At 37.9% G+C, this 21,916-nt stretch overlaps 2 protein-coding genes across 5 annotated transcripts; both read right to left on the bottom strand.

Moving 5' to 3' along the window:
• Nucleotides 1-291: 291 nt before the first annotated feature.
• fyb1b (FYN binding protein 1 b) lies at nucleotides 292-12,603 on the bottom strand. Of its 4 annotated transcripts, none has more exons than XM_026297500.2 (19): nucleotides 12,359-12,603; nucleotides 8,603-9,608; nucleotides 6,584-6,713; nucleotides 6,396-6,469; nucleotides 6,018-6,040; nucleotides 5,628-5,680; nucleotides 4,556-4,688; nucleotides 4,125-4,284; nucleotides 3,698-3,818; nucleotides 2,903-2,922; nucleotides 2,699-2,771; nucleotides 2,459-2,545; nucleotides 1,942-1,982; nucleotides 1,723-1,804; nucleotides 1,523-1,622; nucleotides 1,248-1,410; nucleotides 1,042-1,075; nucleotides 902-933; nucleotides 292-769 (listed from the first exon to the last, which is right to left on the bottom strand). In XM_026297500.2, exons 1-19 carry the CDS (start codon nucleotides 12,359-12,361, stop codon nucleotides 747-749), a joined length of 2,358 nt encoding a protein of 785 aa, XP_026153285.1. In that variant the 5' UTR covers nucleotides 12,362-12,603; the 3' UTR covers nucleotides 292-746. The 4 variants fall into 4 exon arrangements, 3 of the variants coding, with proteins under 3 accessions (XP_026153285.1, XP_026153284.1, XP_026153286.1); XM_026297499.2 differs by having other exon boundaries at nucleotides 6,578-6,713; XM_026297501.2 differs by lacking the exon at nucleotides 2,459-2,545 and having other exon boundaries at nucleotides 6,578-6,713; nucleotides 12,359-12,602.
• Nucleotides 12,604-13,805: 1,202 nt separating this feature from the next.
• On the bottom strand, nucleotides 13,806-19,669 carry ccdc80l2 (coiled-coil domain containing 80 like 2). The gene is made up of 12 exons (XM_026297937.1): nucleotides 19,071-19,669; nucleotides 18,912-19,000; nucleotides 18,622-18,795; nucleotides 18,342-18,493; nucleotides 17,696-18,025; nucleotides 17,271-17,511; nucleotides 16,929-17,085; nucleotides 15,845-15,981; nucleotides 15,409-15,554; nucleotides 15,066-15,169; nucleotides 14,583-14,663; nucleotides 13,806-14,347 (listed from the first exon to the last, which is right to left on the bottom strand). Exons 1-12 carry the CDS (start codon nucleotides 19,348-19,350, stop codon nucleotides 14,019-14,021), a joined length of 2,220 nt encoding a protein of 739 aa, XP_026153722.1. The 5' UTR covers nucleotides 19,351-19,669; the 3' UTR covers nucleotides 13,806-14,018.
• Nucleotides 19,670-21,916: the final 2,247 nt, after the last annotated feature.

Consider the following 21,916-nt stretch of genomic DNA (forward strand, 5'->3'; position numbering starts at 1 on the left):
TGTCTCTATGTGGCTCTGTGATGGACTACTGGCCTTTCACCCAAAGAGAGCTGGAATAGGCTCCAGCTGATCTGTGTGACCCTGGTTAGGAATAAGTTTAGATCTCATATGCCTGTACCTGACATCATATACCTGTTCATCATGCATGAATGCCAAAATTCTATGTACAGGTTTGAGTCACGTTGGCATAAAAACTGTTATTGTTCACATATTAAAACCTTAGACCAAGGAAAGGAAGTTATGTCAGTATTCGATCATTGAGATTAAGTAATGACATAATAGAAATGTTTATAACTTTCATTAAACATGACAACATTTTTAATATGGCACAACACAACAGAAGCATATATAAAATTCATGGCAGTGGACGTTTTTTAAAGCCAGTGCAAGAGCTCAAAAAAGGAAATATAAACGCAAAATTATGCAAATACTGTTTACAAATGTTTCCCACTTTGTTGAGATGCAGCAAGTAACATAACCACATATTGTATGTTTTGTTTTGTTTTTTGTGAAGAAACCAAATTTAAAGGATCATCTTGATCAAAGGACTTCTAGCCTGTTACCAGATCACTGATCTTCCACTCAATATTTTCAGAAAATCAAATATTAATTAATAAATAATGAAGTGAAAAGGAAATGACAATTTAGTTTGGCTAGTACCACCTCCCAGTGTATGTAATCAATAAGAACAATAAATAACATGAACAATATCGATGTAAAACAATAAACTCAGTGCAGGATGTCCCTTAATCATTGTCATAGACACATTCTGAAAAAAAAACAAAACAGAAACAACAGACAATCAATTATATTGATTAATAAAGGATTTTATCACTCTCTGATTTTATTAACTCTGATTTTGAAATCTGTCCCTGAAATAATAAAAATGAACTTGACATACCATCTCCGATGTCATCATAGATATCACCATCACTGTAAACAAACATGAAGTAATGTTACACATAGTATAGACAGCATGTTACTAAGTGTGTCTTTCTTAGTCTCTTAGTGTGTTGATGTGTGAATGTTTGTGGTACTTACTCCATTACAATGTGGCTGGTCGAAACATAACCAACTGTAAAACACACATTTTAGAGTTTAGACTCACAAAGTCCCATTTTTTGATATGAAGAATGCTAGATACAGTACAGGTGCAGAAGTGTAGAAGTGTATAAATTGTGAATATATGGTGTTGATGAATTATTTTTGTGGTATCAAGCACAAAGAAACAAACATCAGATACTCACACTTGCCCTCCTCATTCCGACAGATCAGTTTGTCATCCACGGCTTTAACAATGACGTCAAGGGTCTCCCCAGCTTTGACTGGCAGGTCTTTATTACCCCACTTCTTATTAGTAAGTGTCTGGATGACAGTTACCTGGTACAGGACCTGTATTTCGCCATCATACTGAAAGAGATTGAACAATGCATTCTCATTTCTTCAGTCTGTGGTGGCACATACACTTTTTCATTCTCAGCTGCACAATTGGGCTGACAGTTAGAAGACTTGAAAGACAGACTTTGAACTTTTTCCTGAAGTCCTTCTCCTCTCTCTCAAATTTCTTCTGCTTCCTTGGATCCATCTCTTCAGTTTTGTTTTTGCCTTTCATAGATGGAAGACTGGACAGAAGCATAATACATGAGAGGATGAAAACAAAATGTTAAAAACGAGTGAAATATTTAATGTGCTTTGTACGTATGTTTTCTGAGCCAGATGTACCTGCTGATCGGGGGTGGTGGAGGAAAACCTTGAGAGTCAACATCATCATATATCTCTTCATCAGTTGCTGCTTGTGGCTTATCTGTAGTTATATATGTAAAAAGTGTGTGTGATAAAACATTTTTTAGACAATTGATATTTTGACACCACAAAGGAAAAATATACAGGGATACTTTTTTATCATATATCCATCCAGAATATTGTAGTAGTCAGTGATACCTGTTTTTCCCTCTGTAGTAAACTGGCTAGGTGGTGGCACTCTGGGACAACAGAAAAAAAATATCATTTTTTATCATCATATTTATATCATTTTAATGTCATGAGTTAAAAATAGGTTAATATGTTTCAAATCAGCCCAAATTAATATTTATATGATATTTTAATTAGTATACATGATAAAGCATGCTTTTCAAAGTGTTAGCAGATAATGTTTTGATTGTCTTATTAATAACAATAGTTATACATCAATTACAGACATGCAAATAACTTAAAATAATCAGTAAAATTATAAATAATCACCACCACCTATGGTCACAGAAATAGCACTGAGATTTCAGCCGCTGATATTTTTCATGCAATAGTCAAATTTCAAATTAAAGGCAACCAGTGTTATTCAGACAATGGTTAGGTTGTTGATCTGATGCTGATCCCAGAGGAATTGTTCAGATATTAAAAGAGAAGTGAGAAATTAGGGGTAGTAGATTTGCGATCGGTCTTACTACGGAGTTCAGTTTACACTTTAGTGTTGGCAAGACGTCTGCTTCGCTCAAACATCCGTAGGAAGCCACGGGACATTGTGAGAGATAACCTGGAGTCGAAAGGACTAAAGAGCCAACCAAAGATGAAAAGACCTGTTCCTTTTTTGTATATTTCATTTTTGAACCTTTTCTGTGTATCCCTCTCTTAGTAGTCAAAGTTTGCTGTTTATGGAAGAGTGCAAGTGTGTTCTACAGTAATTTAATAGATCGGCTTCTACCTGATTTCCAGGTTTGGATCAACAACATCATCATATATTTCTCCTCCCTCTCCTGGTAGTGGGGGTAGGACAACTACAGGACATTAGCAAATACATAATGTAATTGGTCACATGTCTTATTTTGGTAAAAAAGCTTGACATAAATTAAATGCAAAGATTGTAAATGGATATGATGAATGATATGACTGTAAATTTAAAGCATACTTCCTGGTCCTTTGGTCCCACTGTAAAGAGAGAAGGAAATTGCAGAAACATTTGTTATATATCTCACAGTTGATTTGAGAAGTGTTACATGAATGGCTGACTGAACATTTCTGCTAGGTGGAGAATAACATTGTGCAAGTTGTTTGAAACATCAGCAAAAACAAGATAGAAAAGGTCTGAACATTTTTTAAAATTGGTCTAAAAGAGTTGTGCTTCATTATGACACTTCAAATTGTGGACTTGTTGGATTAATTCTACAATTTAAAGTTGGATCCCAGGAAAAAGCCAGTGTTAAGGTAGGGCTAACTGGGATCCTAATGAAGAAAGAAAGGCAGGAATAGTTTAAAATTTTAGGAAATATGCTTATTTGCTTGAGTTATATGATAAGATGAATGCCACTGTCATATGTAGCTTAATATTTTACACTGGAGAAATATGAGCGGCATGTACCACTGCTTTGAGTTAACGTTTGGCGAAGCAGATAATCACAGTTCTCAAAGTGTTAAACCTTTGCGTTAAGACATTACAGTGCACTGAACATGTTAGAACTCTCGGGTATGGGGACTGTATTTAAAACCATTTAATATTCCACACTGACAAAACAAGTGATTTGTCAAATTCAAAAGTGAAATTAAAAAAACTAATTGAAACTAATGTCTATGTTTCTGTGTTAAATAACACAGGTTTTCTCGTTCACAGTTTAAAATATGTCCAGTCCATTTATACAGTAAGTTGTATTAACTTGCCAGTGCAGCTAACAGATGTGGATAAGAGCATATTTCATATTTGTGGTACCTGTTATCAGAAGAGACCACATCGATGTCATCATACACCTCAGGCTCGTACGCCTGCGGAGCTTGACGATTCTTCAGTGAATTAAAGTCAATTTCTACTGAGGTGGTCTTTACATAACCAACTGTTGGAAAAAAAATATATTTAAATGAATAAATCATGTTGTTAGAAGCAAAACAAAATCTTGAACTGATTTATTGTTCTTAATCAGTATTCTTGTGATTGGTTGCAGGTTTATAGCTGCAAAAAAGAAACGTGAGAGTTGAAGTATGTAAAATAGCTGTAACTGATTATCTTTTCCTGTTTATGTTTTTCCCCCCAGGTGATTCAGAAACAGAGGTCATACCAAAGAGGACAGGTGAAAGAGGATAAGTCAAAGCAAACATTTTTAAGAAAATGAGACAGATGAGGGATAAATGTGGGAACATACTGGATCCATCTTGAGTCCGTCCCAGCCATTTCCCCTCTGGGTTGCCCTGTACACGGATGATGTCCAGGCAGTCTCCCTGCTTCAGAGCAAGGTCAGTTTTACTGCCTTTGCAGTCGACACGAGCTTTCCCTTGCTGGATGACTTCCAGGGGCCCAACCAGCTAACACACACACACACACACACACACAGAAATATATATTGAAACATAGTCAGAAAACAACACAGTAGATAATCAAATGTATTTATGACATGTTTTTGACGATGTATATAATTAAAAAGGGCAGATCTCTGTGTTTGCACGTGCACATGTACACTACATATTAGATATTCAGTGGACATTCTCTTCTAACTCAAATGAGTTTATTTTTAAAGCCAATTCTTAAAATCGTTGCAGCACCTTTAATTGAAACTTACAGCCTTGTTTCACTCACTTTGAATTTCTTTCTGGCATCTTGTTCCTTCTTCTCACGTTCCTTCTGCTCCTTCTTCTCAGCCTCTAGCCGTTTTTTCTCCTCTTTCTCTTCTTTCTCTTTCTTCTTTTCTTGTTTTTGTTCAGCGGCTTCCCTTATAAGAGAGAGAGAGAGAGAGAGATGATAAAGAAATGCACCTGTGAGTTGGACGATTTTAAGATGAGATTTTTTTCTTTCAAGTAAATGTTGATGCAGCTCATAGGTCAAACTACATACAGTTTACCTGTATAGTACTAGCATAGGAATATACAGTTTATTGGTTTATGTACATTGTTTATTTTATTAATGCCACATGCACTGGCATTATAGCCCATGGATGTCTCTATATAAATGGTTAATACTAAACTTCCTCTCTTTAAAACAGCAAAATAATGTAAGACAACAAACATAATCAACCATGACTAACCAACTGGGTTTTAGCTTGAGATGAAAACATTAATGGTCATGAAGCGACAGCAATTTAAAAATAAAGTGTATCTTCTCTATTTTCAGTCATAGAGTGTTATATAATAAGAGTGTTAATTAATGCAAGGCATCCACCACTGCCAGGAAGGAGGCCTAGAGGAAGACCAAAGAGGAGGCTCTTGGGTCCAGTGAAGGAGGACATGAGGATAGTTGGTGTGGGTGAGGAGGATACAGAGGATAGGGTTAAATGGAGGAAGATGATTCGCTGTGGTGACCCCTGAAGGGAGCAGCCGAAAGTAAAAGAGGATCCACCACAGTAACCTTAGTAAGCTTCGCACAGCTGAAATGGGACTGAAACTAATATTAAAGTGATGCATTTTTAAACGTATGTTAACGAAGTCAAAAGCAGTGAAAAGTACATTGTAGAGACAAAATTAGTTTGTGCCAAGTTTTTCAGTTTGAATCTAAAAACATCTCAGCCACAAAAAGTCACCAACTCGGCTCATTAAACAGGAGCTTAACTGGACTGTGCATACACAGCCAAATAATCCTGGATTTAAAAATATCAGTGTAGCTGTGAAGTGTGTGTGATAACGAGGACAAAGGTTCATGTCGATTATTCTCTTACCATCGTTCATCAAGATCCTCATACATCTCTCCATCGTCATCATCAGTTTCCTCCTGGGCCGAGAAGTAAAAACTTGAAATGAGGTCACTGTTTATCTTTCACATATCGTACGTCTTACACAGCTCTCATTCTATCTGTATTTTACTTCATACATAAATGTTTCACATTCTTTGTTGGCAAAGGTGCCGATTTATTTCCAAATGTAATTTGTACATTTTTCATTCTCTTATTCACACATCCCTGTTACTGTGTTCTGAGGTCAATCTAATATAATGTAAACTCACATACATACACTTTAATTTCCCCTAAGTGACTGCCCTCATCCCAGTGTGTGTATGTGTCTGCATCTGCACATGTGCCATCAAGTTGAACTTATTCAGTGTGACCCACCTTTGCCCTCTGACTCGGGTGACCTGCAGAGGAGGAAAAAAAATGAATCAACATTACAAGGGAATTTGACTCTTTTGAAATATGTTCTAGTACCATGACCTGCTGAATTTTTTGGAAATACAGTTTGCAAAACAACACTTCTGTACTAACGTTTAATACAAGAAGGACTACACAACTACAGGCGCCACAGTTTTTAGCCAGATATCATGTGCAAATAAACATCCAAAAACAGCTAAGAATGTGGTAGCAGCCAAATCTCTACAGGCACTATATTCTCCAACAAATACATTTCCTTTGATGTGGGATGTGTGCTACATAGAAATATATAAATATCTAGTCGATGCCTTAGGTTTGATCAAATGGTGACCATTACTGAACCTGTGGTTGGTGGTAGAGGTGGAGGACAGCTCTTCACTTCATCAACATCATCATAGAAATCCTCTTGCTGGGCCCTGCAAAGGACAGTCAGACATTAGCTGAATTAGCTCCATCCAGAACATACCGTATGTACGATCTCTCATTTTTAAGTGCGTTTGTGTGTGCAGGACTGTGTGAGTTACATGGACCCAGGGTGTCGCGGAGGCAGGCTGGGGACTGCGGGCTGAGGGGGTTGAGTAGGAGTTACAGAGTTGCTATGGTTACTGGGGTGAGAAGCCGGAGGTGGTGGGATGGTGGGTTTCTTAAAGGCGCCATGTCCTGCAACAAAAACACACGGTGTTAAGAGCATGAAGACATTAAATTGTCCTTTCTCAGTGACTGTTTCCCATGTGTACCATACATGTAGATAAACTGCTGGGCTGATAACTAATGTAACTCATGTTAGATAATTAAAGTAACAACTGGAATATTTGCCTCTGAAGTGTAGTAAGCACATATTAAGTAGCATAAAATGGAAATACTCAAGTAGAACTACTTCATATGTACCTTTTTCTAAATATACATTCCATAAATATTACATTTCACACTAATGCAGTAATTTTCAGAGTAATATTAAGAGAAAGGATGACATTGTAAAGATGAGTGGGAGTGCACAAATAACGGAAAACTAAATTTGTGAGTGCATTCATAGCTTGTGAAAGTATAGAGCCAGGCAAGTCACAAAGTCCAACAGGTTATATGAGAAATAAATCCACCAAATCAAATATTCATTTGAAGCAGACAGCATATCAGAATTATTTAGTTATTTTTATCCTCTCGTATTTCCCTTATGTTTCTTGATGATTATCAGTCAACATTCTTACTTCACCTAACTGCAGATAAATTCAGACAATGTGTGGGTCTAAAAACAAAGCTTTGCTCTCGAAACTGTGCCTTTGTGCTAGACCTTACTTCCCCATGTGATGAAATAAACTTGGCTGTCAGAGGAGAGAGTGGGGAGGGGGTATTGACAAAAGAGAAACTGGAAAGGGAAGTTGACCAGAGTAAATAGAGGAACCAGCTGTATTTCTGTTATGCGATGCTGTGAGCAACGATCGAACCGCTTCCATGTAGAAATCTAAATAATAGCTTATTTTTTTAATGTTATGATGCATGGACGGATGGCATTAACATTTTGGCCATGCAACCCAAAGTGTACTCATTAGCTGCAGGCTATACACATGGCTAATGTCACTGAAACCACACAGGCTTCAAGTAGGTCTTTTATCACACCTCTGAAATGTGTTCACATCTGTCAAATGTGGCACTGAGACTGACAAAGAGGAAATGTACTAAAGACAACAATTTTATTTCTTGTCATGAGACTTGCCAACAATTTGTCGCAGCAAGATAGGTTTCTTTGAGGGCCACGTGTATATTTCTGCTTTCTGACAGACATTTCTATCCTCAACATTTCAATGCTCAAACACAGCCCTTCTCTGGCTCACCCTCGATTTTTTAGTTTTTTTGCAGAAATTAAATTTAAGTCATTGTTCAATTCTTTGTGGGTATAAGTGAAATAGGAAAAAGATTTATAGTAAAAAGCTAGTTAAGTTCTATTTATTCAAAAAGTCTATATCTGTTTACCTCATTTTAGATATTCACTTATGAAATTACATTTTCTAGCTATAAAGAGGGCAGCATGGTGGATTAGTGGTTAGCACTGTTGCCTCACAGCAAGAAGGGCCTGGGTTTGCAACCTGTCGGGGACCTTTCTGTGTGGAGTTTGTATGTTCTCCCTGTGCTTGTGTGGGTTTACTCTGGGTACTCTGGTTTCCTCCCACAGTCCAAAAACATGTATGTCCACCACCGTGTTAAATTTGGGCTCCAGAATTTCCCATAAACTACACTGATGACCTGCTAGTGCCTCAATGGTAGAAACTGATGCAATGCCATCAAGATTGAAACTGTCATTGTCAGCAGCATGTTACAGGCTGAGAACTTACCACTGAAGCTAAATAAAGAATGCTTCCATCAGCTCAATCATACGTCCTTTTGCATGCTATAATTATTTTAGTTGAGCTACACCTTAAGATACAAGTCTGTATGATTCCAGCGTACAGTGACAATTAACTGAGGTGGTCTTAATCGTCTCCTCAGCAGTACCTTTGTTCAGGATATTTCAGTGGCGTTATTATTAAACAGACAAACATGTTAATCCAACTTACCATCATCTGAAGCCTCAGAGCCTCTTTTAAAGTTCTCCAGGTTGACTACAGGGGGTCGGTTAGGCTTAGCAGGAGGAGGGCCTAAAGCTAAACTGTTGACTAGGGGGTTACGCTTGGGGACTGAAGTGGTATCATCATTAACACTGCTGGTCTGAGGAGAGGGCTTGGAGGGCTTCTTCAAGCTAGGTTTTTTATTAGTTGGAGGTTTGGGAGGAGGGACGGAGTTTGTACCAGCGGGGGCCGGTTTATTTACTCCACCACTGTCTGACTGCCCATTCTTGTCCTCCTTGTTGAACAGATTCTGAGCAGTCCTAAAGTTGGAGATGGGCTTAGAAGTGGAGCTTAGCAGAGGTGAAGGTTTGTTGGCAGTATCCGTGTTCACTCCTGCCACTTCTTCAGTTTGCTGCCGTAATTTTAGGACGCCGCTGCTAGGTTTTTGTTGCAATGTAGGCATTTTGGGTGGTGTGGCACCAGTAGTGGATGGTGTCCCCCCACCACTGTCTTCTTTTGCCTTGTTGGGCTTGGAGCTGACTGGTGGAGATGGTTTAGGAAAGACAGGTTTAGGGTCAGACAGGGTGGAACTGAGAGAGGGCTTGTTGAGAGGAGGCTTTTGTATGGGGGCTTTAGCTTCAGGACCCTGTGAAAGAGGTGACTTTAAGGGCGTGTGCTGTTTATGAGCAATGCCAGGTTTGTTGATGGTGTTGGTCTCTTCCAGGGTATTGGCAAACCTGTTAGCCAGGGCCTTAGTTTTGTTTGGTTCTTGTGCCTCTGTGTCACTTTTATTAGATACTGTATTTTTTGGGAAAGAAGGTTTAGAGGGAATGTTTGTCGTGCTGCCCGAGAGACTCTCCAAGACGGGTTTCTTTGGCTGTATGTTTGGGCCAGAGGAGAGCGTGGGGTGCAGGGGTTGTTTGGCACGTCCTGCTGGTGTAGAGGAAGAGTCATCAACGCTTGACCCAGTGGCTTGGAAGCGAGCCATGATGGCCTTTACATCAGCCTTGTTTGCCTAGAATGAATGGAAGACAAACCATAGGAGAGGTCATCACTGCAATATTCAAAATGAAACTAAGTAAAATGAGGATGTGTAGTGCATGCTAGATTATACAATCTCTTCAGCAAACATAAATGCTGAAACAGAAATATAAACTGCTAGTGAAAGAAAAAAGAGGAATAAATAATAAGATAGGAACAAAAATACTGTTCTCTGTCTGGGTCTTTATTTGACAAGTCATCATACTTGTTCAACAGTGTGTTTGATAAACCAGGAGTTTGCTACAAAGCATGCAGATACAAGTGACAATAAAACTAAGGCAAATTTAATTTGTCAAATATAGAGTACAGTACCTAATCTTATAAACGTAGGAGGGAAAACATTTACTACAGATCAGTTATTGACTAACATATGATTTTGTTGCAGGTAAAAGATGTATGAAGAGCTTTATTGCTCATGTTATCACAGTTCATACAGACTTTGTGGCATATCTTCATCATAAAAATGATACGTATTGTATGCAAATGTCACAAAGGTAAACAAAATATATTATTTATTGTGGAAGAAGACTGGGATCCATGTTAACAATATGCTTTTCTTGAGGTGAATGAAGCTTAGCTGCAAAATGTTTTATAGTGTTTATTACCTAATTTCACAGTGTGGCTTGACCGAGTAGTAGCCAGATCTATTTTAATGTAGACTGGTTGGCCTGGAGTTAGAGACACCAGAGATACCAGGAAGTTGAGATAAGAGCATGAGGACATAGTGTCACTGCTATTCTCACAGCAGAGCAGTAGAAGCAAGGGGAAACTATCTCACAGAAAGTACAGCTGTACTCTGTGGAACTAAGTGGGAAGTCAAACCACAGTAAATATCAGATCGATTGTATGTTGGGGCACAGGAATGCCCACCTGGAAACAGCGTCACTTCTGTCACATCATTCAAATGCCAGTACAAATGAAACTAGTGTGTGTTGTTGTTATTAGGATATTTTCAGTGTGGTATTTGTCTGTGGTGAAACCACCAAGTCATGCTCATTTGTATATTAGATAGACTTGCTCAGTGTGCCTTCAAATAAGAATAAACAAACTGAAGTTGAATATTGTAATATTGCGTAATATCTTATTGTGTACCAAACCTATGAAATCTTTCTAGATTCCTTTATTTGTATTCATAAATGAGTTTGTTTTGCAGCGAGATGACAAACATAACACAACATGACAGCAACAGGTAAATATTGAGATCATGTTAAGAAGTAATGGTGCTCCAAGACTGCAGTATCGGTATGTTTTAGGTCTGTTTTAAGAAGTGATTAAATAACTAACAAAAGTAATACTATAAACATCAGAAAGGCACCTGAATTTTTCCTTAGGGATTAGTCATAGAAAGTGCATGTGCAAAATGGCTACATGTTGTTAATCTCTGTAATAGCAGCTGCAACAAAGAGACAGATAGATTTTATGAAGTACTGCTTGTTTTTAAGGTACTTGAAATACAAAATCCTTTTGTACCACATTGAAGTTTTGGATTTGATCTTGGTGTCACTTTTTCAATAGTCTATTTAATGAAAATGTTGATAATTTAGTAACCTTCACCAAGTGCTTTGAGTTCCTGCCAAAATCGTGCTTCTTTAAAACATATTTAAATTAGTATGGTTGCTTCTCTCAGCCCGAATTTAAAAATTTCAAAAATATCACATGGTAAGATGTGGTATCATTTTCTGTCAGCTAATTCGGCAGCATAATCCACTTTATTAAATTAGAGGAAAAGACAGGGTTCCCTCACTGTACTTCTGTTTTTTTTAACCACAATAACCTAAATATTGCCCAATAGCTTATGTTCTGTTCCATTTGCTATTACTGCTTCTCCAAATATCTGTGCAGTTGCAATTTTGTAAAACCCTACAATGTAGTATGCTAAATCCAGGAAAACCCTTTCAGTGTAAGATAATACAATCCAGTATTTATTTATTACACAAATGTTCCTAATAAATCTAATGAACTGGCAACTGAGTGAAACTATACTACTAAGTTCTACTACTAAGGGTTTGGATGGATTTAACTTGAATACAACCTACTATAGTTGGGCACAGTCAATTTTATTATTCATAAACAACATGTAGAAATTCATGGGAAGAAATGAGAACCACAGCATTGCTGGTCACAGAGACTGCAGCAGCTGGATGGTGGGGAGAATAAGCGCTTATGGTTAAAGCAAAGAGGAACCATGTTTCCAGTATTATGACAAGTGGAGAAAAGTTATCTTGCTCAATTTGGTTGACAAAAAAAAAAAAAAACTAGTGCCCTAAATGCAGACTTCTCCTGTTTTTGCATGTGAAGAAATAGAAATAGAAATATTAAATAGAGAGCTATTGAATACAGTCCCATGAGTCTTAAATAAAATATTAGAATAACAAAAAGCCCATCATGCAGCTTGACTTTGTAGCCCAAGTTCTGCTGAATGCAAAGTATTAATAATTAATTAATTAATATATAAACAAATAGAACATAAAATAAACTGCTTTCCCTCACTAGTTGTATTAGAAATGGCACTGAATCGTGCACAGGAATGAAGCGACTGTGTTCATATGTAGAATTGTTTATAACATCAATTCATAAGAAGTTATAAGAAGTATTTAAAAATATTTGTAACAAAGATTTCAAATAGCACTGCACACTACCACTCCAGGCTAATTCTGATATACATATTTAGGTTTTTATAAACTCTTTTTAAATACTTGTGGTTGATTAATAAGTTGTACTCACCATATTGAGGAGGGAAATCCCCGGGGGAATCTGCTCTGTCCAAATAGTTGGTGGATAAAGTGGTAATGAGTAGTTTGTTCAGTGTAAGTTTCTGTTTCTGCTGAAGAGAGTTACTGAGGGACAAAGAGTGTGATACAGCATTCAGTGTGGGAGTCCACGTGTTTAGATGTGGGAGGATGTACATTCGACTTCTATCTGTGACTTAAGCATCTATCTACAACTGACTACTTCCTCTCTTAGTACATGTAGAATATGTTTTGTGTGAGTGTGGCTCTCACGCCCTCTTTTTATCTCTCTGTGTTGAGCTTGTGGATTTGCCTATACCTGGCAAACTTCCCACACTTTCCCCGGTCCTTAACAATTGATGCTTACTCACTCAGTAGCAGATCAACCAAAAAACGACAGTGAGAATTTTTATTTGGTGACTGCATACAGCACTGAATATAGGAAGTGGCATCGATGTGACCAGCCACACTGTGGCCACATGGGTTGATTGGCTTTACTTATAGTTCATCATTAAAACTAAAGAGAACTAAGCAGTCCCCCTGGTGGATGTCCTGGGCGTCCTACTCTGTGCATGACAAAAACACACTGTAAAAATCCCCATATTGGGTGGTAGTAACTTTTAACTTAATAGTTTTAGCAGCCTAACACCCTCAGACATAGGGTGAGGGCAAAGGTCAAGTCAAGTAGAGCCACTTATGCTGAGGCACTAAATGATTTCAAAGATATATTATTTTTGTCTTTCTTTTGTATTTGAAGCCTTTTACTCTGCCATATTCCACCTTTACATCCCAAACATTCCTTTGCCTCCTCTGGTTGTTTCACTTACTGCTTCTGTTCTAGGTCACGTTTTCACTTACAGCACTTACATATCTTAAATAATTCCCACATTCAATACAGATCATCAGATCGTCAGTCTCTTCATTTCCCTTATGATATTTGTGCCGTGAACACTTGTCAGCATTCCCTGGTAGGACATTCGAATTAAAATAACCATGGACATTCTGGTATCATGCTTGTTTGTATTCATTTTTTTTTTTGACAACTGAAAAACTATTCATACAAGATAAATTATGCTGCTTTAAGAAATTTTATAAAACCGTGCCCTGAGCCAATGCAAAGAGTTCATCGGCAGTTACCCTATGTTTTCCTGACCCTAAGGTGTCTGCAGATCTTGAAAAAAAATATATGAATATCTGAGAGTTAAAGAAAAGGACATTTAGTTTCATTTAAATGCAGTTTCTATTTCAGCATTACATTAATTGAACAGGAGACGTTTCTATTTGCATACCTAACACAGTGAATGCAATATGTTGTGTCTGATCAGCCTTGAATGGACTTTCCTCCTGTTTTACTGTTGCTATGAACAGCAAATAACAATATAGTATCAATATTTAAAAAAAACAAACAAACAAAGATATGCTATCATTAAGACTTTCTTGAATGAAGCCATTCCACTTTTTTCTGCTCCATTTTCAGGTCTATTACGTGCAAACATACAATACCCAGCTTATTAATGCATCATCATCTATTCAGAGTTTAGCTATTGAGTCCTGAAGACTTTAACAGTCATTTGTGTATTTTCTGTGTCATCTCAGGGATTTAGGTAGCTCTTCTTCATACACTACCTCTCCTTCCGTCTTTTAATTCGTCATTCCTACAATGGGTGATACAAGTATGCCTCCTCTACCCTATCTTCATCATAGTTGCGATAATGTCCCGCCTCAGTGCCTCCTACTCTTCTGTCCCCGGGGCAGTGGATCCCCAGCCTCTTCTGCAGCTTCTCCTCCTGGAGGCGAAGCTCCATGGAGTCCACCAGGTCATAGATGTTATCCAAGGACCACATGGGTGACGAGAACGACACCTTGACATTGCCATCCTTCTCCACAACCAGTATGCTGAAATAGTCCTTGCTGATCATCAGCTGGTCTCTCATATTGTTGACCATGTCACGGGATAACGGCTCAACCGTACTTTGACTGCGACCTGGAAGGACAACAACAAGGTAAAAACTATTAGAAATCCTAAACAACTGAGCTTTTTTTCACATAATTGAAAGAAAAGGCATAATGACAAATATGTTTTGTGCTAATATGTAGTTTAATATATTGATATCGATATATTGACAAATATATTGAAATTGATATATTGATAATAAATTCTGGTACTGTTCCTAGTACTGACCTATGTAATTGAGCTGTACGACATTACTGTGACTCACCATTCAGAGGAAACAGCTCAACGGTTCCTGAAGCTTTAGCTCCTGTTCCAGTCAGTTTTAACATGGCAAAGTGACGAATGCCTGAAGAAAAATCCACAAATGTGTATTTTAGTATTAAGAGCAAATAAGAAAACAAAAACCATGACTAATACCAATACATTGTATGTTTCATATTCTATACTTATATACTACAATACTTCGGGTTTGAGTGACAGGTCTTTCTAGCTCACTGCATATCTAGCTGTGGTTTACTATTTGCAATAACTAGTTTAGCTGTACATATAGGTCTTTTTTTATATTCATTACATATTTCTGCCCATTAAGACAAAGCACAGTGTTGGTGTGGTTTGCCTCTTCCCACCACTGGAGGTCAAATGGGCATCTAGACTCTGTTTAAAGGCTTTGCATATTTTACCACCAAAAACGACTGAGCAGACAGACAGCGTATTGTTTAAGCAGATGTAAGTATGGTGTTGTCCTGACCCAGCTGACACTCCTGTCCACTGAGAGCAGAGAGCTGCTGTTGGAAAGAGTAGTCATCCTCAGACGGAGCAGAGATGATCAGTAGTCTCCTCTTAGACATGAACCTAAAAGTCAATATAAAGGCTGCTTACGAATAGGACGTTGTAGTGTTGGCCAGTACAGCTTATTGTGACACATTTTGTTTGATTATGGCATATTTATAGAGACAAACCCTGAACATAAATCCTCATTTTGAGGTAAAAGGCTCATTTGATTTTCATATCATATATTTGTATATATGTATCACAACCTCCAGACCCTGATTGTTCTGTGTAGTAAAAACTGTGGTAGTGAATCACTCCACCTGAGTAGTGAATTCTCAGACTGCTTCTTTTCTTTAGAGCAGACTGGGGGAGACTTTGTTTCTTTTTCTTTCTCTGAGCGCCTCGAGGGAAAGTTATCAATATACTCAAACAGAGCAGACCTTGATGGAGGAGCCTCGAAGACTTGCTGTGAGAAAGACAAAAAATAATTAGGCAAAGTGGGTTTTACTCACACTACAGTCAGTTATCAATTATATTTCTTTGGAAGGATGGCACTGTCTTTGGCACAAGAGTTTCTTGGTAATTTTGCTGTTTCATTCTTGCACAGGCTTGGAAAAGCTTGGCAGAAACAGTATATATTGTTCTCTTTAATTTGAACTGTAAACACGACTGATTTCAGATGTGAACTCTGCTCAAAAAAGGTAGCAAGCACACGAGAACATGCACATGACCTTTAAACCAGAAACATTTTCATACATTGGGCTTGATGTCGTAGTCTGTGACTGTCATGGAAAAGAGGTCAGAGGACGACAGGCCAAGCTCTGATCTCAACAGGGGGATCAGGCCCGAATTGGAGACCTGATCTGTTAGACCACTGAGTGGAGGTTCTGAATCTGAAACACAGACAAAAAAAACAGGAAAACTTTATAGTGCATGTACAAATACAACTACACTGACTGATTATGTTAGAACCATCAAAGACAGTAACTTTGTTATTAGTTAAGGGCTACAGTGACATGTGTTGAAATTAAACTACTCTACCAGGACAGTGTTGGCAAATGAGGGAGGATTAAATATTTGCTTACTTCATGCCACGGCAGTTTGAAAAAGGCAGAGTTACTTCCTTGTATAGCACAAAATCAGCAAAAGAACACAAACAATTGAGATGTTATTTTCTGTGCACTAGAAAATGAACAAAGACATAGGCTCACATGCTATGCATTAAACTTAAACTGACAGTACCCACTGCATATACACACACCACAGCACAAAGTTCAACAAATTGAAGTAAATTGAAGAGGATAAAACATGAAACAAAAGCAAGAATGAAGAAATACATTGTTCCAGACTGTGAATTAAACCCCTGCTCCTAAAACTGTGACATCACTAGATACTACTTAAGTACAATTATGAGGTATCTATATTTGCATTTTCTATAGTAAATGTATAGTAAGATATATAGTTGGACTCACACATATAATACAAAATAGAGTAAAGTAATAAAACGTCGTTGATCTTAAGGACATTCTCAAGCTACCCAGCAGTATGTAAAGCAACTCAAATTCTAAGTATGTATGTTAGTTAAGATTAACTCCACCTTTACCAGCTGCAACATTAAACTAATGAACACAATAATGCATCAATAAATATGATCCAATAATATAAAATACAATAATGTAAGGTGTGCCATTGAGGACTTTTACTTGTGGCACTTGAAATATATTTGGCTGAGAGTATCCACACAAGAATTTCCAGTTATCTTGAAAACCCACTAAATGTTTTAGATGCAGATATTCAAACACGAAACATAAACACACAGAAGTGAACAAAGGGTTTATACCGAGTTGGTGGTGCTGCAGCGTGAGCTTCACGTCACTGCCTTCCCCCACAATGGTTGCCACGGTGATCTTCCTGATAGCGAATTCACAGTGATGCTTTTCTTCTTCCTCTTTCTGCTGAATGTATAGTGTTGCATCTCTGCTGGGTGTTGAGATCAACTGGTCGCAGAACAAAATAGATTCATTACTTAAACTGTGTAGTAGGAACATGCTGGCTAAGTATATATACACCTTAAAAGTCCAATGTTTGCATGTATTTTTAATATTTATGTCGATACGCTACAGGAATAAGGTTAAACACAGAAAGAAAGAAGTAGATAAATGAACAAAGATAAAGTTCTCACCATTAACCGTCTTGTCCCCTTAAAACGGTCCAAAAACTCCTTCAAGGCTAGTAAATCCTTCTCACTTGCTTCTCTACTGGACTTTTTCCCTCTTCCTTTCCCCTTCTTTCCCTTCTTCCCTTTGCCCTTTTTCTTAGAGCTCTGCTTTTCCTGTTGATCATCTTTTTCTTTCTGCTCTTTTTTATCTTCACTTTTTCCCCCTCCATGTCTTTTATTTTCTTCTTTTACAGTGGATTCAGGCCTGCAATATAATGCAAAAAATGGCTTTAATGTTCATCCAGCACTAAAAAAAAAAAATCATCATCTCTGTCTGCTGTGAATGGATGAGGATGCGTGACACACTGTACCAGATGGGAACAAATCAAATCATTCACAGTCACACCCGCTCCTTTATTCTGGCTAAAAATCACAAAAATATGGAAAACCTGTCTTCCTTTACTTCTTCGTTGCTCCTTGACACTGATGGGGAACTGTGCACTTTCTCTTTTTCCTGTCCATTTGAAGTGGTCCGGACCCTGCTACTTGAGGCCTTTCCCCGGGTGGACCCCATCCCAGGCATCTTACGGATAACAAACCTCGACCGTCCGCTCAGTATGTCCTGGACTTTACTCTTCAGGGCAGCTTTTTTGTCCAGCGAAGGTTTTCTCTGTAATGCGACAATAGATGTCTCATTTCCTCGTCTGTGGGGGCTCAGGACTGTCTTCTTCTTTGTCTTTATTCTTTTCACCACAGTCTTCTTTTTAGTGGTTTTACACCTGAATAAAAATATCACACAGTGTCAGAGGATTTACGTAGATTTTAAAAAACGTAATGTCTACCAAAATGATCGCCAAAAAAAGAAACACATATGCAATAACACTTTAACATATTGTTTGCACATGGTACAGCAAAAAGTGCTAAGTATTAGAAGTAATGTTTTAAAAAAGTACAAGAAATTTCAAAAAGGTGCATTATGTAAGATTTTACACAGTGTCTGATAAATCAATTGCAAATTATTTATTTTAAATGATTAAACAGTTTCTGAGTGAAGTGAAGTGGAAGTGTAGTTTTGGTACAGTGGTAAAATGGGACCTCAGGTTGGAGCCTTTTCTGGTCATCTTCTCCAGTTTCCTCATGGGTAACTGGTCGATGAGCTCCAAAATTGCCTCGACACGCACTGGATAGGGGAACCGCTCACTGACCCGAAGGTTCTTCCTTAGAAGTAGCATGGTAAACCCTTGATCCTGAAATAATTAGTGTTTAGTAAAAAGTCAAGAGCAGATATATCAAAAGGGAAAAATTAATATTTTCAGATAGAAGCAGTACCTTATTTATAGCTTATCAAATAGCTGAAGTTAATTAAAAAGGTTACCTGGTTTATAAGTTCCAGGTAGTGCAGCAGTTTGGTAACTGTGTCAGGGTCCAGGTTTTCTACTGTGGCATCTCCTTGAATAGTTGTTTTCTGGATGCGACCTTCCATCATGGCGTTCTGGATGATAGTGATGATGAAAGTGTCTCTTTCTGCTAAAAGACAGTTCAGCCCTTTCTGAGAAAATCAGAAAGTGACAAAAGAAAAATGAAAAATTCTGTAGAAGGAAGAAGAGAGTGAAATTCCCATGCAGTGTTTTCCTAAATTAAACTAAACTAATCTTAGCACCATACCTGTTCCATGTCTACCAGCTGTTTCTCCATCATACGAAGGTAGTGGTCATTGTGTGATGGGGCTGTTATCACCCATAGCCGCTTTTTACCTAGAGGGGATAAAGGGGTTTTAAGTAGATATACAAACAGAGACACATCTGATTAGTTCATTTCTCTTGCCTGAAAAGTCAGCCAAGAAATCCAGCTCTGGAGCCGATGACTCTCCAGCTCCAGTTTCTCTGATTTCTCCATGTTCTCCATCTTCATCCAGCCCCAGTCCCTGCTCAATTCCTGGTGGGAGATCAGAATAGTCTCCCCAGTCCCTTACGTTAGGGTCCAACTGGTCTTTGTGCTTGCCTTGACCAATGCCTGGCCTTGCAGTAAGCAAACCCGGGTAGCTGAGGCTCCAGAGAGCGGCAAAAAACAACAGATGCAAGTGTGAGGTATAGAATTGAAACATCCTTACTGATACATTGAGTGGTTGGCTGGAACTAGTTAGCAGCTCAGAGATCCTCCTGGGGAAAAAAATACATGTGTAGTGCTGTTTTCACCACTGCTCCAATAGTCCTAGGCAGCAGTGTGTCATCTGTAATAGACAGGATGGATTCACTAGCCGTCAAAAGGCATTGAGAGTTTACAAAGCTCACAAAACCAGGAAAGGCTGAAGCATTCTGTGTGCTTAACGAAACAAGTAGAACAAATAAATCTCAAATGGAAAAGCGAAGGCTACAATGATGTTAACCCCTCTCTCCAGCAGAAAAGACTGACTCTCTCCTTCTACACAGACACAAACTCCTGGTTCACATTATACCCCAGGCCTGTTAACAGGAAACTCCTGGAATTTTCTGACTTCAAAGCATTTTCTTGCTGAAAAATCTCCCTCTCTCCACCTCTCTGTCCCTCTCTCGCTCTCTCTACACACACATTTTCTACGTATATGTGTGTGTTGTGGTTTTGTCCAACAGATGGCTGTTCTACATTAATTGAAAACAAATGAATCCTATACAGAACGGCAGATATTTTGTGCACACAGACGTTAATGCACCCACATGTATGCATTCATGTTTACCCTCAAAAAAAAAAAACAACAACATTCACTGTTGCACCCAGTAAGGTTGTATGAGGGCAACTGACTGATTTGAGTATCCATGAACAATCAGAGACTGATGTTGACCTGAGTGTTCTTAATTACAAACTACCACAGGCTGTCACACACACACACACACCCACAGGAGTAGAAAAAAACAATGAAAATAGCTTAGAAAAAAGAGCGCTGAGAGAATGAGGGAGTAAAAATGGCAGCTTAGTGTTAGAGCCTAAAGCCATTTGTTCAGTGGGGTTAAAGCTTTTAAATGAAGAGGAATGGCAGCAGCCATAAATAAAACCGACAGGCGCTGCGGTCTTGAAAAGTTCATGCCAGTTCAAAGCTGTGAAACTGGGGCAAATGTGTCCATTGGCAAGTTAGACTGAGCGTAGACTATTTCATCCTACGAGTAATTATTTGTAATTGTCACTCCAAATACCCACAATTAACACAATACCTTTAATTTCTTATGAAGCACTGGGTTAGTTTTAGATATAGTTACAATGGAAATAATTTTAAGCAGAAATGTTTCCACGTTCTTTATCTTTAAAACACTGAAATGTCCAAATGTTGGTGTTTTGTATGTCTATAAAACACAAAGATGTTATAAAGGTAATAAAAAGTCTTCATATCAAATGTCTGTATTAACAGTGCATTTTGAATTATGTTGAATTTAAATCACTTGAATTTATTTGAATTAATCTGCAGTCCACTGAGCATTGCACTTTATCATCATGAGATGTGGATATGGATCTAACATTGACATATCATTTGTGTTGCTGTCAAAGGAGAATGAGTAGATTCCAAGATTGTCAAGAACAACCATTAAAACTACTCAATAAAGATTACACTTGTAACCACTAAATACACAAAGATATAAATATACTATTAAAAATAAATAAATAACATTTTATTTACAAAAACTAAAATGTTTGTCTAAGAAAAAGAAACGGAAGAACGTAGGAAAAAATAAAATCAGAGTGCAAGGAAAGCCAGCGACATTAGGAGAGCTGTCTTTAGTGTGAAATGTTGAAATGAGAAACAGGCGTAACAAGCATTCAACTCTGAGCTAGAGAAAGAAAAACAGATGATCATTGTGTGAGCGAAGGAGTATATAAACTCTGCAGTACATATACAGCACTGTAAGCAAATGGACATGTGTGCAGAGTGCACAGATTTGCTGAAGATAAACAGACAGATGAGTTAAGGTTGCTATTGTCAACAAGGGCTGTGTCCCATTGTTTTTTTCAATAACAAAGATCTACAGTCAAGAGGAAACCAGCTACATTGTACAGCACAGAAACACAGTAATGCAATTAGTCACTCATAAACAATACATTTGTAGTACTTTGCATTGGAGGGATAAGGGAATCTGTTGTGCAGTAGCTGTGCAAAAGCATCATGGAACTGGAGGGAAGAGAATTCACTGTGCTTCAAGTCAGTGATGGTACTTAAATGGTAAGTTAAGCAGTGTTGAGAAAAATGTCGCTGCTAAACTAAAACCACAACAATAATTCGGTTTTAATAAAGACACATCATCAGACTAGATGATCAGTTTTTCATTTTCAAGACAATGGATCTAAAAAAAAAAAAAACAAAACACAAAAGTGATGAAAATCAATTTATTATGCAATGTAAAAAACCCCCATTATAATAGTGCTATTAGGGTGAAAAGAGGCAGTCAACTCAGCTCATTCCTGACATACATGTAGGACCATGCAGTTTTCCTCTCTTAAGTTTGTACAGTAAAACTGAAACAAAAAACAGACACACACAGAAAAGGAGGGTCTAACTGTATACAGATGGACAGATTTTATTTTTAGTGCGATAGTAATAAGTGAAAGGGCGCCTCTCAGTGGAAATGTAAAGAGCATCTTCACTATGATTCAGTTTTAGTACGTTAATACTGATACAGTACAATATATGTGATATATTTATTATT

The sequence above is a fragment of the Mastacembelus armatus genome, chromosome 12, assembly GCF_900324485.2.
Source record: "Mastacembelus armatus chromosome 12, fMasArm1.2, whole genome shotgun sequence".
Classification (NCBI taxonomy): domain Eukaryota; kingdom Metazoa; phylum Chordata; class Actinopteri; order Synbranchiformes; family Mastacembelidae; genus Mastacembelus; species Mastacembelus armatus.

Excerpts from the sequence above, each read along its gene's own strand:
- fyb1b (XM_026297499.2), bottom strand. Across the intron at positions 2,923-3,697 it reads GTGGTCTCTTCTGATAACAG|TGGGACCAAAGGACCAGGAA; the intron begins GTACCACAAATA and ends CTCTCTTTACAG. Across the intron at positions 1,983-2,458 it reads CGTCTTGCCAACACTAAAGT|AGTGCCACCACCTAGCCAGT; the intron begins GTAAACTGAACT and ends CTGTTGTCCCAG.
- ccdc80l2 (XM_026297937.1), bottom strand. The coding sequence starts at position 19,350 with ATGTTTCAATTCTATACCTCACACTTGCATCTGTTGTTTTTTGCCGCT. Across the intron at positions 15,982-16,928 it reads GCTGCAGCACCACCAACTCG|ATTCAGAACCTCCACTCAGT; the intron begins GTATAAACCCTT and ends TCTGTGTTTCAG. Across the intron at positions 15,555-15,844 it reads ACTACGACATCAAGCCCAAT|CAAGTCTTCGAGGCTCCTCC; the intron begins GTATGAAAATGT and ends TCTTTCTCACAG.